General features: G+C 47.5%; 1 protein-coding gene across 3 annotated transcripts in view; it reads left to right on the top strand.

The window, feature by feature from the left end:
• BRAP (BRCA1 associated protein) overlaps positions 1-8,264 on the top strand; it is a 44,317-nt gene extending 36,053 nt beyond the window's left edge. For all 3 annotated transcript variants that reach the window (XM_055238713.2, XM_063614467.1, XM_055238714.2), the window contains 2 exons: positions 366-469; positions 5,846-8,264. In XM_055238713.2, the coding sequence (XP_055094688.1) occupies positions 366-469; positions 5,846-6,209 (468 nt within the window). In that variant the 3' untranslated portion in view covers positions 6,210-8,264. The remainder of the gene's footprint in view (positions 1-365; positions 470-5,845) is intronic.
• The last annotated feature ends 11,760 nt before the right edge of the window (positions 8,265-20,024 follow it).

Raw genomic sequence — 20,024 nt, 5'->3', positions numbered from 1 at the left:
TAGTCCCAGCTACTTGGGAGGCTGAGGCAGGAGAATTGCTTGAACCCAAGAGGCGGAGCTTGCAGTGAGCCAAGATCATCCCACTGCACTCCAGCCTGGATGACAGAGCGAGACTCCGGCTCAAAAAAAAGAAAAAAAAAGATTTCCCGGCATTTTTAATCCTATTATGGAAATTCTTTCAAATGATTACCTCACCTTTTCTTTATTTTTTTTCCCTGCCTGGAAACTGCCATATCTCACGTTTTCTAATTTTGGTTTGTCAAAGTTATATACAGATGATTGGGGGGGAAAAATATGATGATAGTCCCAAAAAGCACACCACATTACCTTTGTGAAATGAATCTGATTTCTCTTTGCTCTTTCAGATTAACAACATGAAGACCAAGTTTAAAGAAACAATTGAGAAGTGTGATAATCTAGAGCACAAACTAAATGATCTCCTAAAAGAAAAGCAGTCTGTGGAAAGAAAGTAGGTATAATTGGTCTATTCTGTTGTAACAGGCTCTATAAACAGACAGTTTCTTTCATTCCTATGGAAACACCCTCATTTTCAAATATATGTATCACCAGGTTTTCAGGAGTCTCCCTATATATGGAACAGGCTTCTCGTTTATTAAAAAATGCGGGGTTTCATACCAGATGGATGCCATGTGGAATGCAGTGCTCTCTTCTGATGTCTGTGCACTTGCAGTGTGTACAGATATCTTCCATTTTTGCCTGTGAAAAGCAATTTTCTTCCATCCAGAGCCTTTGGCTTCTTTGAGCCATTGTGGCTGAGAACTGGCAGTTGGGAAGGAGACTGTGTCTAAGCTGGAGATGTTCTATGCTGTGGCCTTGGGCAGGAGTTAAAGGCAAGAGATGTTGAATATGGAGCAAAAAACTCATGAACAGCATGGCGATAACATTCCTTATTTACTGTTATTTGGGAAGATAGTTGCTACTGATTGAAATTACCAGCCAGGCATGGTGGCTTACGCCTGTAATCCCAGCACTTTGGGAGGCTGAGGCAGGCAGGTTGCTTGAGCCCAGGAATTCAAGACCAGCCTGGACAACATGGTAAAACCCCTTCTCCACTAAAAATACAAAAATGAGCTGGGTATGGTGGCGCATACCTGTAGTCCCTGCTACTCAGGAGGCTGAGGTAGGAGGATCACATGAGTCTGGGAAGCAGAAGCTGCAGTGAGCCAACATCTCACCACTGCACTGCAGCCTGGGCAACAGCGAGACCCTGTCTCAACAAAAATAAAATTTTGTTAAGCTATTGTAAAAACAACACTACAAAATTAATAGAAGTAAAAATTAAAAATTACCCTATACTTTCAGCACCCTAACAAATTGAACAACTGTGTTAAAGAATACAAAGTAAAAACTGGATGGGTTTTTTTTTGGTTTTTTTTTTTTTGAGACAGGGTCTTTCCCTGGAGTACAGTGGCACAACCTTAGCTCACTACATCTTTTTTTTTTTTTTTCCTTGAAACGGAGTCTTGCTCTGTCGCCCAGGCTGGAGTGCAGTGGCGCGATCTCGGCTCACTGCAAGCTCCGCCTCCCAGGTTCACGCCATTCTCCTGCCTCAGCCTCCCAATAGCTGGGACTACAGGCATCCACCACCACGCCCGGCTAATTTTTTTGTATTTTTAGTAGAAATGGGGTTTCACCGTGTTAGCCAGATGGTCTTGATCTCCTGACCTCATGATCCACCTGCTTCGGCCTCCCAAAGTGCTTGGATTATAGGCGTGAGCCACCGTGCCCGGCCCATCTTTTTTTTTTAAACGGAGTCTTGCTCTGTCGCCAGGCTCGAGTGCAGTGGCGCAATAGGCTGGAGTACAGTGGCACGATCTCAGCTCACTGCAACCTCCACCTCCCAGATTCAAGTGACTCTCCTGCCTCAGCCTCCCGAGTAGCTAGGACTACAGGAGCACGCCACCACACCCAGCTAATTTTTGTATTTTTAGTAGAGATGGGGTTTCACCATGTTGGCCAGGGTGGTCTCAATCTCTTGACCTCATGATCCGCCCACCTCGGCCTCCCAAAGTGCTGGGATTACAGGCGTGAGCCACTGTGTTTGGCCAGCTCACTACATCTTCCACCTCCCTAGGCTCAGGTGATCCTCCTGCCTCAGCCTCCCAAGTAGCTGGACTACAGCTGTGCACCACCACCCCTAGCTAATTTTTTTTTCTTTTTTTCTTTTTTTTTTTTTTTTTTTGAGACGGAGTTTCTCTCTTGTTGCCCGGGCTGCAATGGTGTGATCTCGGCTCACCGCAACCTCTGCCTCCGGAGTTCAAGTGATTCTCCCGCCTCAGCCTCCCGAGTAGCTGGAATTACAGGCATGCGCCACCATGCCTGGCTAATTTTGTATTTTTAGTAGAAACAGGTTTTCTCCATGTTGGTCAGGCTGGTCTCAAACTCCCGACCTCAGGTGATCCGCCTGCCAAAGTGCTGGGATTACAGGCGTGAGCCACTGCGCCTGGCCTCTGGCTAATTTTTTTGTAGAGACTGTTTTACCATTACAGGCTTGGGCCACGACACCCTGCAAAACTGGAAGTTCTTTTTCACCTCCTAGATTCTGCTGCTATCTAGTGTTAACCATTATTAACCAGCACCAGTGAATATTTATTCTTCTAAATGTTTAGCTCTGCCAACATAAATATCTCACATGCATAATCTTTTCTCTGCAAAAATAGAATCTAGGTATTCTCTTTGATTAAATATGTTTTTGGATGTTTTTTCATACTAGCACATCTAAATCTATCCTGATCTTTGTAACATCTGCATGCTATTTAATTGTATGGATGTACCATAATGATTTTTGTTGTTGTGGTTGTTGTTGAAATAAGGTCTTGCTGTGTTGCCTAGGCCAGAGTACAGTGGCAGAATCATAGCTCACTGCAACCTCCAGTTTCTGGGGTCAAGTGGTCCTCCTAGTCTGAGCTTCCTGAGTAGCTAGGACTACAGGTGTGTGCCACCATGCCTGCCCAATTTAAAATTTTTTTGTAGAGACGGGGTCTTGCCATATTGCCCAGGCTGGTTTTGAACTCTTGGCCTCAAGTGATCCTCCTGTCTTGGCCTCCGAAAATGCTGGGATTATAGGCATGAGCCCTGCACCTGGCCTGCCATAATAATTTTGACCAGGTCCCTATTGATTGTGTCAAGTTGTGTCAAATCTCACACTACTATAAGCAATACTGTAATGAGCATCTTTCTCCATGTCTCTTTTTGCCCAATCCTGAGTATATCTATTCTATGGTATAAATTCCTAGAAGTAAAATAGCTGTGTCAAAGGGCATGCAAATTTTTTGTTTGTTTATTTATTTATTTATTTATTTACTTATTTTGAGACGGAATCTTGCTCTGTCACACAGGCTGGAGTGCAGTGGCACGATCTCAGCTCACTGCAACCTCCGCCTCTCGGGTTCAAGCAATTCTCCTGCCTCAGCCTCCCGAGTAGCTGGGATTACAGGCACACGCAACCACACCCGGCTAATTTTTGTATTTTTAGTAGAAACGGAGTTTCACCATGTTGGCCAGGCTGATGTTGAACCCCTGATCTCATGATCCACCCTCCTCAGCCTCTCAAAGTGCTGGGATAACAGGCGTGAGCCACTGTGCCTGGCCCAAATTTTTTGTTTTTATAGATATTGCCAAGTTGTCTTCGAAAGAGTTTATACCAGTTCATGCTGCAGTGCTAGTGTGTAAGTGCCTCTTTTCTCATGTCTCAGCTCTTGGGTGTTCTGATGCATAAAAATAGTATCTCAAATAGTGGGGTTTTTTTGTTCGTGGTTTTTGTGTGTGAGTGTTTTTGTTTTTTGTTGTTTTTTTGAGACAGGGTCTTACTCTGTCAGACCAGCTGGAGTGCAGTGATGCAATCACAGCCCACTGCAGGCTCAAATTCCTGGGCTCAAGCAGTCCTCTGCCTCAGCCTCCCAAGTAGCTGGGTCTACAAGTGCACATCACCACACCCAGCTAATTTTTTTAATTTTTCTTTTGTAGAGACGGTGTCTCGCTATGTTGACCAGGCTGGTTTCAAAGTGACCCTCCCACTTTTGCCTCCCATAGTGCTGGGATTACAGACATGAGCCACTCTACTGGGTCTCAGATGGTATGGGTTGTTTGTTTGAGACAAGGCCTCTTTCTGTCACCCAGGCTGGAGTGCAGTAGCATGAACATAGCTCACTGTAGCCTTGACCTGCTGGGATCAAGCAATCCCCCAGCTTCAGTCTCCTGTAAATCTGGGACCACGGGTGCACGCCACCGCACCTGGCTAATTTTTTTGATTTTCTGTAGAGACAGGGTCTTACTTTGTTGCTCAGGCTGGTCTCGAACTCATTTCCTCTTTCATTTGCTGAAGCGATCCTCTCGCCTCAGCCTCCCAGAGTGCTGGGATTCCAAGCATGAGCCAACGCACCTGGCCTCAAATGGTGGTTTCATTTGCAATTCTTTACTTATGAGTAAGACTGGACATCAAGAATAGGGCACTCCCAAGTCTAAAGCCCTTTGGTTAGAATAAGTGCCCTTTTTTTCCCCGTCAGCAAATGCAATGAAGTCAGAGTACTTGACTCTCCAAGAATGCCACTTTTCCTCATAACTTCCTTATCACAGCTATCATCTTGAAGTCACCTATTTAACCACTGACTGCAAAACAAAGAAGCAGTAGAATTTTTACTATCAGTCACAGAATAGTTTCTGCTACTGAAAACTTTCTGATGCTTAAAAAAAGTGTCTTAGGCCTGGCGTGGTGGCTCACGCTTGTAATCCCAGCACTTTGGGAGGCCGAGGCGGGCGGATCACGAGGTCAGGAGATCGAGACCACGGTGAAACCCCATCTCTACTAAAAATACAAAAAAATTAGCCGGGCGTGGTGGCGGGCGCCTGTAGTCCCAGCTACTCGGAGAGGCTGAGGCAGGAGAATGGCGTGAACCTGGGAGGCGGAGCTTGCAGTGAGCCGAGATTGCACCACTGCACTCCAGCCTGGGCGACAGAGCAAGATTCCGTCTCAAAAAAAAAAAAAAAAAAAGTATCTTAAAAGTACATTTGTGGGCTAGACGCGGTGGCTCACATCTGTAATCCCAGCACTTTGGGAGGCCAAGGTGGGTGGATCACAAGGTCAGGAGTTCAAGACCAGCCTGGCCAAGATGGTGGAACCCCGTCTCTACTAAAAATACAAAAATTAGCCGGGCACAGTGGCAGGTGCCTGTAACCCCAGCTACTTGGGAGGTTGAGGCAAGAGAATCGCCTAAACCCAAGCGGCTGAGGTTGCAGTAAGCCAAGATCACACCACTGCACTCCAGCCTGGGCAACAGAGTGAGACTCCATCTCAAAAAATAAATAAATAAATGATACACTTGTGGACTGGCGCAGTGCCTCATGCCTGTAATCCCAGTACTTTGGAAGGCTGAAGCGGGTGGATCACCTGAGGTTGGGAGTTCAAGACCAGCCTGGCCAACATGCCAAACCCCAGTATCTATTAAAAATATAAAAATTAGCCAGGCATCGTGGCAGGTGCCTGTAATCCCAGCTACTTGGGAGGCTGAGGCAGGAGAATCGCTTGAACCCAGGAGGTGGAGGTTGCAGTGAGCTGAGATCGTGCCATTGCATTCCAGCCTGGACAACAAGAGCGAAACCCCGTCTCAAAAAAAAAAAAAAAAATACACTTGTGTTAAGTAGAGCAAAATTCTTGCTTTGCGTAGCTGACTGCGATGGCAGCAAACCAGACTCCCTCACCATGGGAGAAAGTGGTCTGTCCTAAAGGGATTCTGAGGTCATGGTTACTCTGTTCAATCCCAGAGCAGAAAGGGGACTGTGTCAGCAAATGAAAAATGTGCTTTTGTCTTCCTTTGTTTTTCAAAAGGTGCACTCAGCTAAACACAAAAGTGGCCAAACTCACCAACGAGCTCAAAGAGGAGCAGGAAATGAACAAGTGTTTGCGAGCCAACCAAGTCCTCCTTCAGAACAAGCTAAAAGAGGAGGAGAGGGTGTTGAAAGAGACCTGTGACCAAAAAGATCTGCAGATCACCGAGATCCAGGAGCAGCTGCGTGATGTCATGTTCTACCTGGAGACACAGCAGAAGATCAACCATCTGCCTGCCGAGACCCGGCAGGAAATCCAGGAGGGACAGATCAACATCGCCATGGCCTCAGCCTCGAGCCCTGCCTCTTCGGGGGGCAGTGGGAAGTTGCCCTCCAGGAAGGGCCGCAGCAAGAGGGGCAAGTGACCTTCAGGGCAACAGACGTCCCTGAGACTGTTCTCCCTGACACTGTGAGGGTGTGCTGGACCTTCAGCTAAATGTGAGGCTGGGCCCTAATAACTACAAGCGAGGATCAAGCCACAGTTGTTTGGCTCTTTCATTTGCTAGTGTGTGATATAGTGAATGTAGAGGGTGCTGACTGGAGAGCTGATAGAAAGGCGCTGCGTTTGAAAAGGTCTTAAGAGTTCACTAACCTCAGACATTCTAATGACCATTTTGCCTTCCTGCTTGGTAGAAGCCCCAACTCTGCTGTGTATTTTTCCGTTGTATTTATGGAGTTGGTGTATTTGACATTCAGTTCTGGGGTAGGTTTAAGATGTTAAGTTATTTCTTGTAACCTCAAAGGTAAGGTTATCTAGCACTAAAGCACCAAACCTCTCTGAGGTCATAACAGCTGCTTTAAAGAGAGGTTTCCATTGGCTACTAAGGAGTTATGAAAATTCCCTAGCAATAGTGTCATATCATTATCATCTCCCCCTTCCTCTGGGGAGCGGAAGAATTGCTTGAATGTTATCTGAAAAGAGGCCTGGTAGTAAACCAGGCCCTGGTTCTTTACCAGCAGTCATCTCTTCTTGCTCTGGGGCTAGCCAGGAAAAACAAACAACCCGGGGCACATTGGGTAGACTCGGTGTAGGAAAAATGGGGGCAGCTCCACTGTTTATTTTTGGTGACTTCATACGTCATTATGAACTGCAATTAAGGAGGAGGCTTAATGGCTGTTCCCAAACTCAAATCTCAGAGTGGATATCCTAGCATCTAGCAAGACTAAGTGGGGAGATTTCTCATCCATGTGAAAATGTAGAGTGAGGCCTCTGACTAGCTAATTGTGTATTTTGTTGGGTTTAGTATTTTCTAAATGTTTACAAAATATTGGGCTGCATGTTCAGGTTGCAGCTAGAGGGAGCTTGGGCAGATTTTCAATTATGCTTTCAAGATATAACCAAAGGCTGTTTCTAAATCCTAAAATTAGAATTTCAACAGAGCCCCCTTTAGAACAGTCATATAACGCTTGTGTGGGCCAACAGAGGGGCTGTGTACTCTCTCTGGAACCATAAATGTCAAATAATTCATAACCTGCAGTAATTGAGCAAACTTAAAATAAGACCTGTGTTGGAATTTAGTTTCTTGAAGAGGTAGAGGGATAGGTTAGTAAGATGTATTGTTAAACAAGAGGTTTTGGTTTTTGCTTTATAATTAGCCACAGGTTTTCAAATGATCACATTTCAGAATAGGTTTTTAGCCTGTAATTAGGCCTCATCCCCTTTGACCTAAATGTCTTACGTGTTACTTGTTAGCACATCAACTGTATCACTAATCACCATCCGTTTTTGTGAGATGTACTGCAGCATTTCCCAAAAAACCTTACCTGTAATGTTGCAAAATGAATGTACTCAGACATTCTTAATTTTTACTTAGGGCAGACCAACTGTTTGAGTCTCTCTTGGACTTATATATACAGATATCTTAAGAGTGGGAATGTAAAGCATAACCTAATTCTCTTTCCTATAGAGATTCTATTTTATTTAAAATCTATTTTTACACTAGTTAGAATCCTGCTGTTTTGGCCAAGTACTTGTCTTGCATGTCTGACCTTGCAGAAGCTGGGGTGGATCATAGCATACTAATGAAGAGAATTAGAAGTAGTTTACAAAGCTCGCTCACTCCTCATTTCTCTGTGATCCTGTCTATCCATAGTGGCCCCACCACCACCTGGGAAAACATATTTTTCAGCACAGGTGGGATAAATGCTCTGAAAGGCTGTGCCCAGAGGAATGAGCAAATAGGCAAATGTTTCCAAACTACTTGAAGGTTTAAAAAAAAAAGTCCCAGAAAAAAAAAATCTTACCAAGATATGTAAAGAAAATGGTTTGTTTTTTTTTTAAAACAGTCAGAGTCATGTTTGAATTTCACAAAATCACATCAGACAGAAGTTGTTTTCTTCAGGAGGGAAATGAACCACTTAATATACCCATACTACCTTGAACAATGAAATTGAATTAAAATAGCCAAACTTTGAAATTATTCTGCCCTGTATGAAATGTGTGTCTCTGACTGACGTTTGCTTGGGAGCATGTCTCTAATAATCTAAGAACGTGTCGGCCGGGCACGGTGGCTCAACGCCTGTAATCCCAGCACTTTGGGAGGCTAAGGTGGGCAGATCACCTGAGGTCAGGAGTTCAAGACCAGCCTGGCCAACATGGTGAAACCCCGCCTCTACAAAAATACAAAAATTAGCCAGGCATGATGGTGGGTTCCTGTAATCCCAGCTACTGGGGAGGCTGAGGTGGGAGAACCGCTTGAACCCAGGAGGTGGAGGTTGCAGTGAGCCGAGATCGCGCCATTGCATTCTAGCCTGGGCGACAGAACGAGCCTCCATCTCAAAAAAAAAAAAAATAAAATAAAAAAAAAAAAAGTGGGCTGGCTGGGCGCGGTGGCTCACGCCTGTAATCCCAGCACTTTGGGAGGCTGAGATGGGCGGATCATGAGGTCAGGAGATCGAGACCATCCTGGCTAACACAGTGAAACCCCGTCTCCACTAAAAATACAAAAAAACAATTAGCTGGGTGTGGTGGCGGGCGCCTGTAGTTCCAGCTATTCAGGAGGCTGAGGCAGGAGAATGGCGTGAACCCGGGAGGCAGAGCTTGCAGTGAGCCGAGATTGCACCACTGCACTCCAGCCTGGGTGACAGAGTGAGACTCCGTCTCAAAAAAAAAAAAAAAAAAGTGGACTTGATTTAAAAAGCAACATAAAAATCAACCCCTTGGTTGGGTGCGGTGGCTCACATCTGTAATCCCATCACTTTGGGAGGCTGAGGTGGAAGGAATGCTTGAGGTCAGGAGTTCAAGACCAGCCTGGGCAACATGGCCAGACCCAATCTCTACCAAAAAAAAAGTTTTTCATTAGCCAGGTGTGGTCTTGTACACCTGTAGTCCCAGCTGTTTGGGAGGCTGAGATGGGAGGATCGCTTGAACCCAGGAGTTCGAGACTGCAATGAGCTGTGATTGAACCACTGCACTCTAGCCTCGGCAACAGACCCTGTCTCAAAAAAAAAAAAAAAAAGCCCTCAACAATATAGTGAGCATCTAGATTATTCATCTTTCCACTCCCTTCTTCCAGGTTCCCAAACTAGTGAAAAGTAGCTGAACTGGGCAAGGGAAGTCCTAGGCACACAACTCTTGCAAACTAAAAGCACATTTTTTTATTTTATTTTATTTTTTTTGAGACAGTCTTGTTCTGTCTCCCAGGCTGGAGTGCAGTGGCTCCACCTCGGCTCACTGCAACCTCCACCCCGCTGGGTTCAAGCGATTCTCCTGCCGCAGCCTCCCGAGTAGCTGTGCTTATAGCGCATGCCACCACACCCAGCTAATTTTTTTGTATTTTTAGTAGAGACAGGGTTTTGCCATGTTGGCGAGGCTGGTCTCCAACTCTTGACCTCAAGTGATTCACCCGCCTCAGCCTCCCAAAGTGCTGGGACTACAGTTGTGAGTTACCGCACCCAGCCACTAAAAGCAATTTTTACACCTGAGACTATTTCCCATGCCCTACACTAAGCTGAGATTGTTTTGGGGCGGGGAGGGGGGGGGTTGTTGTTCTTGGTGGGAAACCGTCATAAATGTGACTTGTTAGGATACATTGATCAATATATAAACACTGAAGCAACTACCCACTCTCTGCTTGCATGGCAAAGTTGTCCTCCTCAAAAGGGCTGAGAAACTGATTTCCACAGCCAGCTAGTGAAGTGTGGAGAACTTGGCAAATCACGAATGAACAACCTTCTGTCATCGTTTAGAAACCCCTCTCCTAGTACAGTCAGGCTCCACAAGCTACAAATAACCATCCATGAGATTTGGCTGCCATGCATGATGCCACATTGCTTGGGCTGGTGGCATATTTTGGCTTGTGCGACGCCATGGGCTTATCTAAAAAAGGAAAAAGTCACTCTTGTTTTCTCCAGGATAAAGCTGAATTAACTGCTGCATAGTGACTCTGCTGCATCACTTCTCTTGGCAGCAGAAGGGAAATTAAGTCTCTTAAGAATCAGCTCCTGCACCTTAACAGTGCTGGGGGTCCTTTAAACTACCCAGAGACCAGGCTGTCACCTTAATCGAGTTTAGGAAGCCACCGAGTATTCTGTGGCAGACCTTTTCTGCTGGCCAGTCCTTTTCATGTTTCCCTGTGAAAATTCTTGAAATAGAGACCCAGAATACCTATAAAATGGTTACACCAACAGATGCAGCTTTTTTTTTTTTTTTTTTTTTTTTTTTTGAGACAGAGCCTCACTCTACTGCCCAGGCTGGAGTGCAGTGGCGTGATCTCAGCTCACTGCAACCTCCGCCTCCTGGGTTCAAGCAATTCTCATGCCTCAGCATCCCAAGTAGCTGGGATTACAGGCACACACCACCATGCCTGGCTAAGTTTTGTGTTTTTTGTAGAGACGGGGTTTTGCCGTGTTGGCCAGGCTGGTCTCGAACTCCTGACCTCAAGTGATCCACCTACTCAGCCTCCCAAAGTGCTGGGATTATAGGCATGAGCCACTGTGCCCAGCCATTTTTTGTATTTTGTATTTTGGTAGAGATGGGCTTTTGCCATGTTGGCCAGGCTGGTTTCAAACTCTTGGCCTCAAGTGATCTGCATGCCTCAGCCTCCCAAAGTGCTGTGATTACAGGTGTGAGCCACTGCGCCTGGCCCAGATAGAGCTTTGACAGTAAAGAGTGAAGCAGTAATAGGGAGAAAAGCCTGTCCTTTAGGAACCCCAAGTTTTATCCTAGAGCCAAGGCCAAGTGTCTGCTTCTCCTCTGCAAGGTGATTTTGCACCTCCCACCCTCATCCACTGGCCTCTCCCAAACCCTATTCTGTAGTCTCCCTGGAGCAAATGAAAAGTATATTTGCATTTGTGTATTAGTGGACTTCAGGGAAGTTACATAAGGCTTTTAATTTTTACTGGAGTGGGGGCTGGCCTCTTTATCCTGATTAATGCCATAATCAACAACTTCTTTCTTTCTTTTTTTTGAGATGGAGTCGCGCTCTGTCCCCCAGCCTGGAGTGCAGTGGCGCCATCTCAGCTCACTGCAACCTCTGCCTCCTGGATTCAAGTGATTGTCGTGTCTCAGCCTCCTGAGTAGCTGAGATTATAGGCGCACACTACATGCCTGGCTAATTTTTGTATTTTTAGTAGAGATGGGGTTTCGCCCTGTTGGCCAGGCTGTTCTCAAACTCTTGACCTCAAGTGATCTTCCTGCTTCGGCCTCCCAAAGTGCTGGGATTACAGGCATGAGCCACCATGCCTGGCCATCTTTTCATGTTTTAATGATAACCTTTCTTTACCTTGTATTCCTGAAACTGACATGTTCACAGACATTTACAACCATAGGGTCTATCAGACATTAATTTGGAAACTTGTACTTCCAGAAGCCAAAACAATTTCAGAATTATTGTAGCTAGTATGCTTTTCATGAACATTGAGTAGTCTCTCCCTGTAATTCTGGAAGCTTAGGAGGACATGAAAGAAAGGGGTTCTGCAGTTGGTTCTTAATCTGGATTTTGCATTCTTGCTGCATGAAAGGAAGAGATGAAAAATCTGTTGTTTTATACAAGATGATTGCAGTCTTTGGGGCCTAATGTTGAATTGCTTTGAGTGAAAAACTCACTGGAATCATCTGGAAAATGTGGTTTTGGTACTTGGCACGGAGCTGCACTGGTGCAGATAACATTTGTTACTCCAAGGCTAATTACCACACTTACTAAGTGAACTGAAGCAGCTTTGTTTCTTTTCAGACCTTGTTCTAAATCCCCTGACCCAAGACTCCTTTCCGATCCAGCTCAAGATTGCCTTGAAACAAATGCAGAGAGGTTTGTCCAGGAGGGGAAGTCCAAGAGTGAAATTACATGCAAGATCCCAGAACATGAACATGTACAGCACTCAGGATAAATCTGGATGGTGTTTTTTTTTTTTTTTTCTTTTTGAGACCAAGTCTTGCCCTGTCATCCAGGCTGGAGTGCAGTGCAGTGGCTGGATCTCGGCTCATTGCAACCTCCGCCTCCTGGGTTCAAGCGATTCTCCTGCCTCAGCCTCCCAAGTAGCTGGGATTACAGGTCCCCACCATCACACCTAGCTAATTTTTGTGTTTTTAGTAGAGACGGGGTTTCATTATGTTGGCCAGGCTGGTCTCGAACTCCTGACCTCAAGTGATCCACCGACCTCGGCCTCCCAAAGTGCTGGGATTACAGGCGTGAGCCACCACGCCCAGCCTGGGTGTTCTATTTTCAAAAGATAAAAGCAGGCCAGGCATGGTGGCTCACGCCTGTAATCCCAGCACTTTGGGAGACCGAGGCAGGAGGATCACCTGAGGCTGGGAGTTTGAGACCAGCCTGACCAACATGGAGAAACCCCATCTCTACTAAAAATACAAAATTAGCCGGGCATGGTAGCACATGCCTGTAATCCCAGCTACTCGTGAGGCTGAGGCAGGAGAATCGCTAGAACCCAGGAGGCAGAGGTTGTGGTGAGCCAGAGATCGCGCCATTGCACTCCAGCCTGGGCAACAAGAGCGAAACTCCATCTCAAAAAAAAAAAAAAAAAAGATAAAAGTAAACCTACAGCACTAAGCATAAATGCCAAATAGGAAAAACAGTTCCAACTTGGCCTCTGTGAAGATGTCTTCTGCCATTTTTTTGCCCAGAAGAAGCAGCAGGTTCCAGACCAGATTTCCTTGTACATGTGTTTCCTAATTTAAAAAGGAAGAGCCCAGGCTAGGTGCTGTGGCTCACACCTGTCATCCCAACACTCTGGGAGGCCGAGATAGGAGGATCGCTTGAGACTGGGAGTTCAAGACCAGCCTGGGCAACATAGACCTTGTCTCTACTAAAAATTAAAAACAATTAGCCAGGGGTGGCGCATGCCTGTAGTCCCAGCTACTCAGGAGGCTAAGGCAGGAGGATCTCTGGCGCCCAGGAGTTCGAGTTTGCAGTGAGCTATGATCGCACCACTGCTCTCCCAGCTATATCAACTCCTGATTCTAATTCTCAATCCCTTGGTTACGGCCCAATAGGCAAAAGTTCAGGTTTTCCCTAGAGAACTGGGAGAACTCAAGTCCCCTGTAAAAGAATGAGATATTTCCGGCCGGGTGCGGTGGCTCACGCCTGTAATCCCAGCACTTTGGGAGGCCGAGGCGGGCGGATCACCTGAGGTCAGAAGTTTGAGACCAGCCTAGCCAACACGGTGAAACCCTGTCTCTACTAAAATACAAAAATTAGCCGGGCATGATGTCGGGTGCCTGTAATCCCAGCTACTCAGGAGGCTGAGACGGGAGAATCGCTTGAACCAGGGAGACGGTGGTTGCAGTGAGCCGAGATCACGCCACTGCACTCCAGCCTGGGCAGCTGAGTGAGACTCTGTCTAAAATAAATAAATAAAGATGTTTCCACAACTTAAGAAACTCGCCTGTATCAGTTTACATCATTAGCATAATGCTTAGCACTAAAAGGCTTCAGTGCTAACTGAAAAGAAGTGACAGGAATTAATTTTAAAGGCACAACAGATTACAGAGAAAGACCTAGAAGTAAAGACATGTAAGCGGAAAATTTTAGGAGGAATAAGGAGAGCTGCTATCTTGGAAACACTCCAACAGAGAGCAACCAAATTGTGACTTATCACACGCAGCCAGAGCATTTTTTAGGAATTATCTTTCATGATAGAAGCAACCTTAGCTGTAGCTGTATTCACTCATATTCTAACTGACCAGTTTCTGCTCATGCAGACTCTATGAGCACAACTGTTTGCAAAAGGGACAGCAAGAGAGGAGCCACGTGGCACTCCCCACCTCCCCACCCCACCTGTCCTTGGGGAAAAAAATTAAGATCCTCTTTTCAAAATGCCTGCCTCAGGAAAACAGCTTCGTCGCATTTGTTTCCATGCTGCGGAAAATCAACACGAACTGGATTTGATCCCAAACAGGGCCAACTGCAGGGCACTGAGGATTCCGCAGCCAGGAAGAATGCGGAGGCCTCTCCCCCAGCACATTCGACTTCAATTATGTGGGAACACGCCTGGGCCGGGGGCTGATGCCAGAATTATCCTGGCTGAGACGGAGGAGGCCCCGTGCTGTGGCCTAGAATCTTTCCTAAAAGTCCAAGCAGGATCTCTCAGTTGCTGCCAATCCTGCACTTTCTCGTTGGCGAGATTCCTGGCTCTGTTTGGCTAGAGTAATGCTACAGCTCACTCCTGTCCTTTTCTTCCTCTCGCTGCGACCCCTCTGCCCCTCACCATTGTCAATCAGAATGCTCCACCGCTTTCAAAAACAGAACAGTCCCCCCCAAAAATCACCCACACCATCCCTTCCTCCTTCTCGGTTAGCTCTGTTATGGCCCACAGGAGAGGGCTGCCTTTTTGGTTAACTCTTTAAAAAGTTTCCTTTTCACCTTCTGACATAACATTCTCGTGGGAAGGGAGGTACGGGATGCTAATGAGCCTCACTGGATTACCGTTAGCGTGTGTGAACCCAAGTGGACTAGGAAAATCCCAGCAGGATATCCCTATGAGGGGCCTCTTTTCCAGCACTGGTGGTCCTAATCAGGCAAGCCAAAGCGGTAATCTAGAGACCCCAAACCTGTGTTGGATTTTAGTAGGACGCAGAGCCGAGATAGCCCCTTTGCACTTGCTGAGAATGAAAAGTGGAAATAAGTTCTGTCCTGCGGTTTTGATGTGTTTGATTACACTGCTAGCTCACACAACCTACTGTCCACAGTCATCGTGCTGAGCACTTGCCTTGTATGTTTCATCCAGTCCTCACCACAATCCTGTCAGGTCCTACGGTGAACCAATTTTACACAGCAAGAAACTAGGGCGCAGTGGAGACAGGATGGGACTCGGCCAGCACTGACTGAGGTCACATAGCTGATAAGTGATAAAGGCCATTCTCTCACTCTCTCTCTCTTTTTTTTTTTTTTTTTTTGCAACAGAGTTTTGCTCTTGTCACTCAGGCTGGAGTGCAATGGCGGGATCTCAGCTCACCGCAACCTCCACCTCCTGAGTTCACGCGATTCTCCTGCCTCAGGCTCCCGAGTAGCTGGAATTACAGGCACCTGTCACCAGGCCCGGCTAATTATTTTATTTTTTAGTAGAGGCAGGGTTTTTCCATCCATGTTGGTCAGGCTGGTCTTGAACTCCTGACCTCAGGTGATCCACCTGCCTTTGCCTCCCAAATTGCTGGGATTGCAGGCGTGAGCCATTGTGCCCAGCCCTCTCACTCTCTTTTCTTTTTTTTTTTAAGAGACAGGGTCTCATTCTTTTTTTTTTTTTTTTTTTTTTAGTCGTAAATAACAGATTGCTTTAATAGGGCGCGAAGCGGCCGCCGCATAGACGCCTCTGGTCTCAGTCCCACCAGACTCAGTTCACTGCTCGCTTCTTTGCGCTCCGCGTCAGGCCGCATGCTCTTCGTTTAGAACATTTTGAGCCTTACCTCTTCCTCGCAAACAACTCCTTTTTTCAAACAGGCAAAGTGAGGCGAGGAGCTGAGGGGCTCACAGGTTCCCAAGCTTCCAAGGAGGGCCCGGGTCCACGTCAGTCCCGGCCCGCCAAATGAGACTTCGTGGGCACAGTCTCTAACCTGACAACCACCTGTCCCATTTCACAGCAGGCAAAAGTGAATTTTTAGTTGCCCAACTACCTGAAAGCCGCAAAGGTGCCTAGGGTTGAAGGCCACCTTCCTAGCGGTTCTAGGGAGCCCGTTAGAGACATGCCTGACTCTCCCCCCTGCCCTGCCCCGGGGGACCCCCGCCCGCCGGAGGCCTCACACCCTTGGCCGCGGGATGGTAGACTCCTGTCACCTCTCCACTAACATCCCGGAGCCCATCCGTACCCTAACCGCTCGGAGCACAGACCCGAGGACTAAGGCGGGAGCCTCGTGTCCCCCGAGGCCTTCTCTGCTCCGTGTCCTGGGTCACCACACACTTCCAGGCCAGCTAGGTCCAGCGGCTTTAATCCACAACTTGTTCGCCGCCAGGCGTGGAGCAGGCCACTGTTGCCAGACGCTGCGCGGACCCGTCCTCCTGCGCCAGTACTGGGCGGCAGGCAGCCTGGGCAGCACCCAGGAGCCACCCTGCACGCCCCCAGGCGCCCGTCCCACCCAGCGCCACCCCTCGCCCTTCGCAGCGAGTCCTCCCGCAGCCTCTCCTCTCTGCCAGCCCCCAGGGTCGCATCTGCCCTCCACGCAGACACCTCTTTTCTCACCCGTAGGAACTGGAAGCTCATGGTGCCAGCTCTCCAATCCTCTGTGAATTGAGGAGTTTAAGAGTAGGAGAGACATAGAAAGAGTTCCCCAAGGGCCCAGTCGTGTGCCAGGGTCTCACTCTTGCCCAGGCTGGAGTGCAGTGGTGTGATCATGGCTCATGGCAGCCTCAACCTCCCTGGACTTAAGTGATCCTCCCACCTCAGCCTCCTGAGTAGCTGGGACCACAGGAGGGTGCCACTATGCCCAGCTAACTTTTTTTTATTTTGGGGGTCTCCTATATTGCCCAGGCTGATCTGGAACTCCTGGGCTCAAGTGGTCCTCCCGCCTCAGCCTCCCAAAATGCTGAGATTATACACGTAAGCCATTGTGCCCAGCCCTTTTGCTTTTCTTTTCTTTACTTTTTTTTTAAACAGGGTCTCGCCCAGGCTGGAGTGCAGTGACGCAATCATAGCTCACTGCAGCCTCAAACTCCTGGGCTCAAGTGATCCTCCTGCCTCAGCCTCCTGAGTAGCTGGGACTACAGGTACACCACCATGCCCAGCTAATTTTTTTTTTTTTAGACATGGGATCTTGCTATGTTGCCCAGGCTGACCTTGAATTCCAAATGATCCTCCCACCTCTGCCTCCCAAAGCACTGGGATGACAGTTGCAGTCCACCACACTCAGCCAATTCTCAATCTTGACATCATCTAACCCCAAAACCTAGGCTCATCACCACTCTGCTCTACTACCTCCCCTAACTTTGGGACTTGGGAATGTAAAAGACACAGCTCCTAGTTCCAATTTTGTTGTTTTGGGAAAGGAGAGTACTGAGTTGAGGCCACTTTTGTTTAAGTCCAGGGTCCTGAACATCCACCCTCTGCCAGCCTTCCCTTTTTTTTTTTTTGAGAAGGGGTCTCTAGCTCTGTTGTCCAGGCTAGAGCACAGTGGCACTATCTCAGCTAACTGCAACCTCCGCCTCCAGGGTTCAAGCAATTCTCATGCCTCAGCCTCCTGAGGAGCTGGGATTAACAGGCACCTGCCACCATGCCCAGCTAGTTTTTGTATTTTTAGTAGAGATGGGGTTTCACTCTCTCGGCCAGGCTGGTCTGGACCTCCTGACCTCAGGTGATCTGCCCGCCTCGGCCTCCCAAATTGCTGGGATTACAGGCGTGAGTCACCAACCCTGGCCTCTTCTCATGGAGTTTTCTAACTTCTCCCTCTCTCCTCTCCCACTTCAATGAGGCGCCAGAGCTGATAAAGAGAAAGGAAGAAGAAAGCCACAGGGTTTCCCCCCCACTATACCCAAGGGCTGGCCTTGGGAATTCATTTCAATGGACTGTGCTGGCCCCTTCACCCTGGGGAGCTTGGGGCCCAGTCCACAGCAGCCATTTACAGTGACATCTCAGTTCCTTTATCCAGAGGCTCGTGGACATTTGCTCCATTGGAAAAGTTGCTTCTGGAACAAGACTATCCAGGCTCTAAGGTGTTCTCTCTGTAAGAGTGCAGACTCTGCTAGTGCCCCCAGAGGCACAGTCAAAAGGGCATAAACAGGCTAAGTGGAAACTGGAGATTCTGGAGGGATCGGCTTAATTTGCAGCTTCAATTTATTACAGAATACATAGGGGAGAGAGAAAGGCTAGAACAAAAATCCTATAAACTACTAGAGGATATTATAAAGCAGTATTAATTTGGCAGATGTAAATTGGTGCTGTGTGTATGTCTCTGTGCAAATGTGTCCAAGAGCTTTTTCTTTGTTTTTTTTTGAGACGGAGTCTCCTAGGCTAGAGTGCAGTGGTGTGATCTTGGCTCACTGCACGTCTGCCTCCCAGGTTCAAGCGATTCTCCTGCCTCAGCCTCCCAAGTAGCTGCGATTACAGGCTTGCGGCACCACACCCGGGTAATTTTTTGTATTTTTAGTAGAGTTGGAGTTTCACCATGTTGGCCAGGCTGGTCTCAAACTCTTGGCCTCAAGTGATCTACCTGCCTCGGTCACCTAAAGTGCTGCAATTACAGGCATGAGCCACTGTACCCGGCCTTTTAAAAAAAATTATATAATAACAAGTTTAAGCCAGGTACAGTGGCTCACACCTGTAATTCCAGCACTTTGGGAGGCTGAGGCGGGCAGATCACAAGGTCAGGAGATTGAGACCATCCTGGCCAACATGGTGAAACCCCATCTCTACCAAAAATACAAAAATCATCTGGGCATGGTGGAGTGGACAAGTAGTCCCAGCTACTCGGGAGGCTGAGGCAGGAGAATCACTTGAACCCGGGAGTCGGAGCTTGCGCCACTGCACTCCAGCCTGGCGACACAGCGAGACTCTGTCTAAAAAAAAAAAAATTCCAAGTTCAATTTATGATCTGCTGTTTTGTTTTTTCCTTTTTTGAGACAGTCTTGCTCTGTTGTCCAGGCTGGAGTGCAGTGGCGTGATCTCGACTCACGGCAACCTCCACCTCCTGGGTTTAAGCAATTCTCCTGTCTCAGCCTCCCAAGTAGCTGGGACTACAGGTGCCTGCCACCACACCTGGATAATTTTTTTTTTTTTTTTTTTTTTGAGATGGAATCTCGCTCTGTTGCCAGGCTGGAGTGCAGTAGCTCAATCTCAGCTCACTGCAACCTCTGCCTCCTGGGTTCAAGTGATTCTCCTGCCTCAGCCTCCCAAGTAGCTGGGATTACAAGCATGCGACACCATGCCCAGCTAATTTTTGTATTTTTAGTACAGACGGGGCTTCACCATGTTGGCCAGGCTGGTCTTGATCTCCTGACCTGGTGATCCACCCGCCTTGGCCTCCCAAAGTGCTGGGATTACAGGCATGAGCCACTGCGCCCGGCCTAATTTTTGTATATTTAGCAGAGGTGGGTTTCATCATGTTGGCCAGGCTGGTCTCGAACTCCTGACCTCAGATGATCCACCCACCTCATTATCCCAAAATTCTGGGATTACAGGCGTGAGCCACCACACCCGGCCTATGATCTGATTTAATAGCTATATTTGTGCTACTGAACTTACATTTTCACTTACTTCCACTTATCCTACTTACATATCCTTTTTTTTTTTTTTTGAGATGGAGTCTCGCTCTGTCGCCCAGGCTGGAGTGCAGTGGTGTGATCTCGGCTAACTGCAAGCTCCGCCTCCCAGGTTCACGCCATTCTCCTGCCTCAGCCTCCCGAGTAGCTGGGACTACAGGTGCCCTCCACCACACCCGGCTAATTTTTTGTGTTTTTAGTAGACACAGGGTTTCACTATGTTAGCCAGGATGGTCTCAATCTCCTGACCTCGTGATCTGCTGGCCTCAGCCTCCCAAAGTGCTGGGATTACAGGCGCAAGCCACCGCACCCAGCCCCTACTTATGTATTCTAAATGCTATTAGACAACAGGAAGTGCAAAAGTATATTGCTCGTGTGTTTATTTTTTATTGAGATATAATTAACATACAATAGGCCCCACGCAGTGGCCCACACCTGTAATCCCAGCAGTTTGGGAGGCCAAGGCAGGAGGATCACCTGAAGTCAGGAGTTCAAGACCAGCCTGGCCAAAATGGCAAAATCCCATCTCTACTAAAAATACAA

Source organism: Symphalangus syndactylus, chromosome 13 (assembly GCF_028878055.3).
Source record: "Symphalangus syndactylus isolate Jambi chromosome 13, NHGRI_mSymSyn1-v2.1_pri, whole genome shotgun sequence".
NCBI classification, from domain to species: domain Eukaryota; kingdom Metazoa; phylum Chordata; class Mammalia; order Primates; family Hylobatidae; genus Symphalangus; species Symphalangus syndactylus.
The sequence above is the reverse complement of the archived record's forward strand: the minus strand, read 5'-3'. Positions and strand labels throughout refer to the sequence as shown.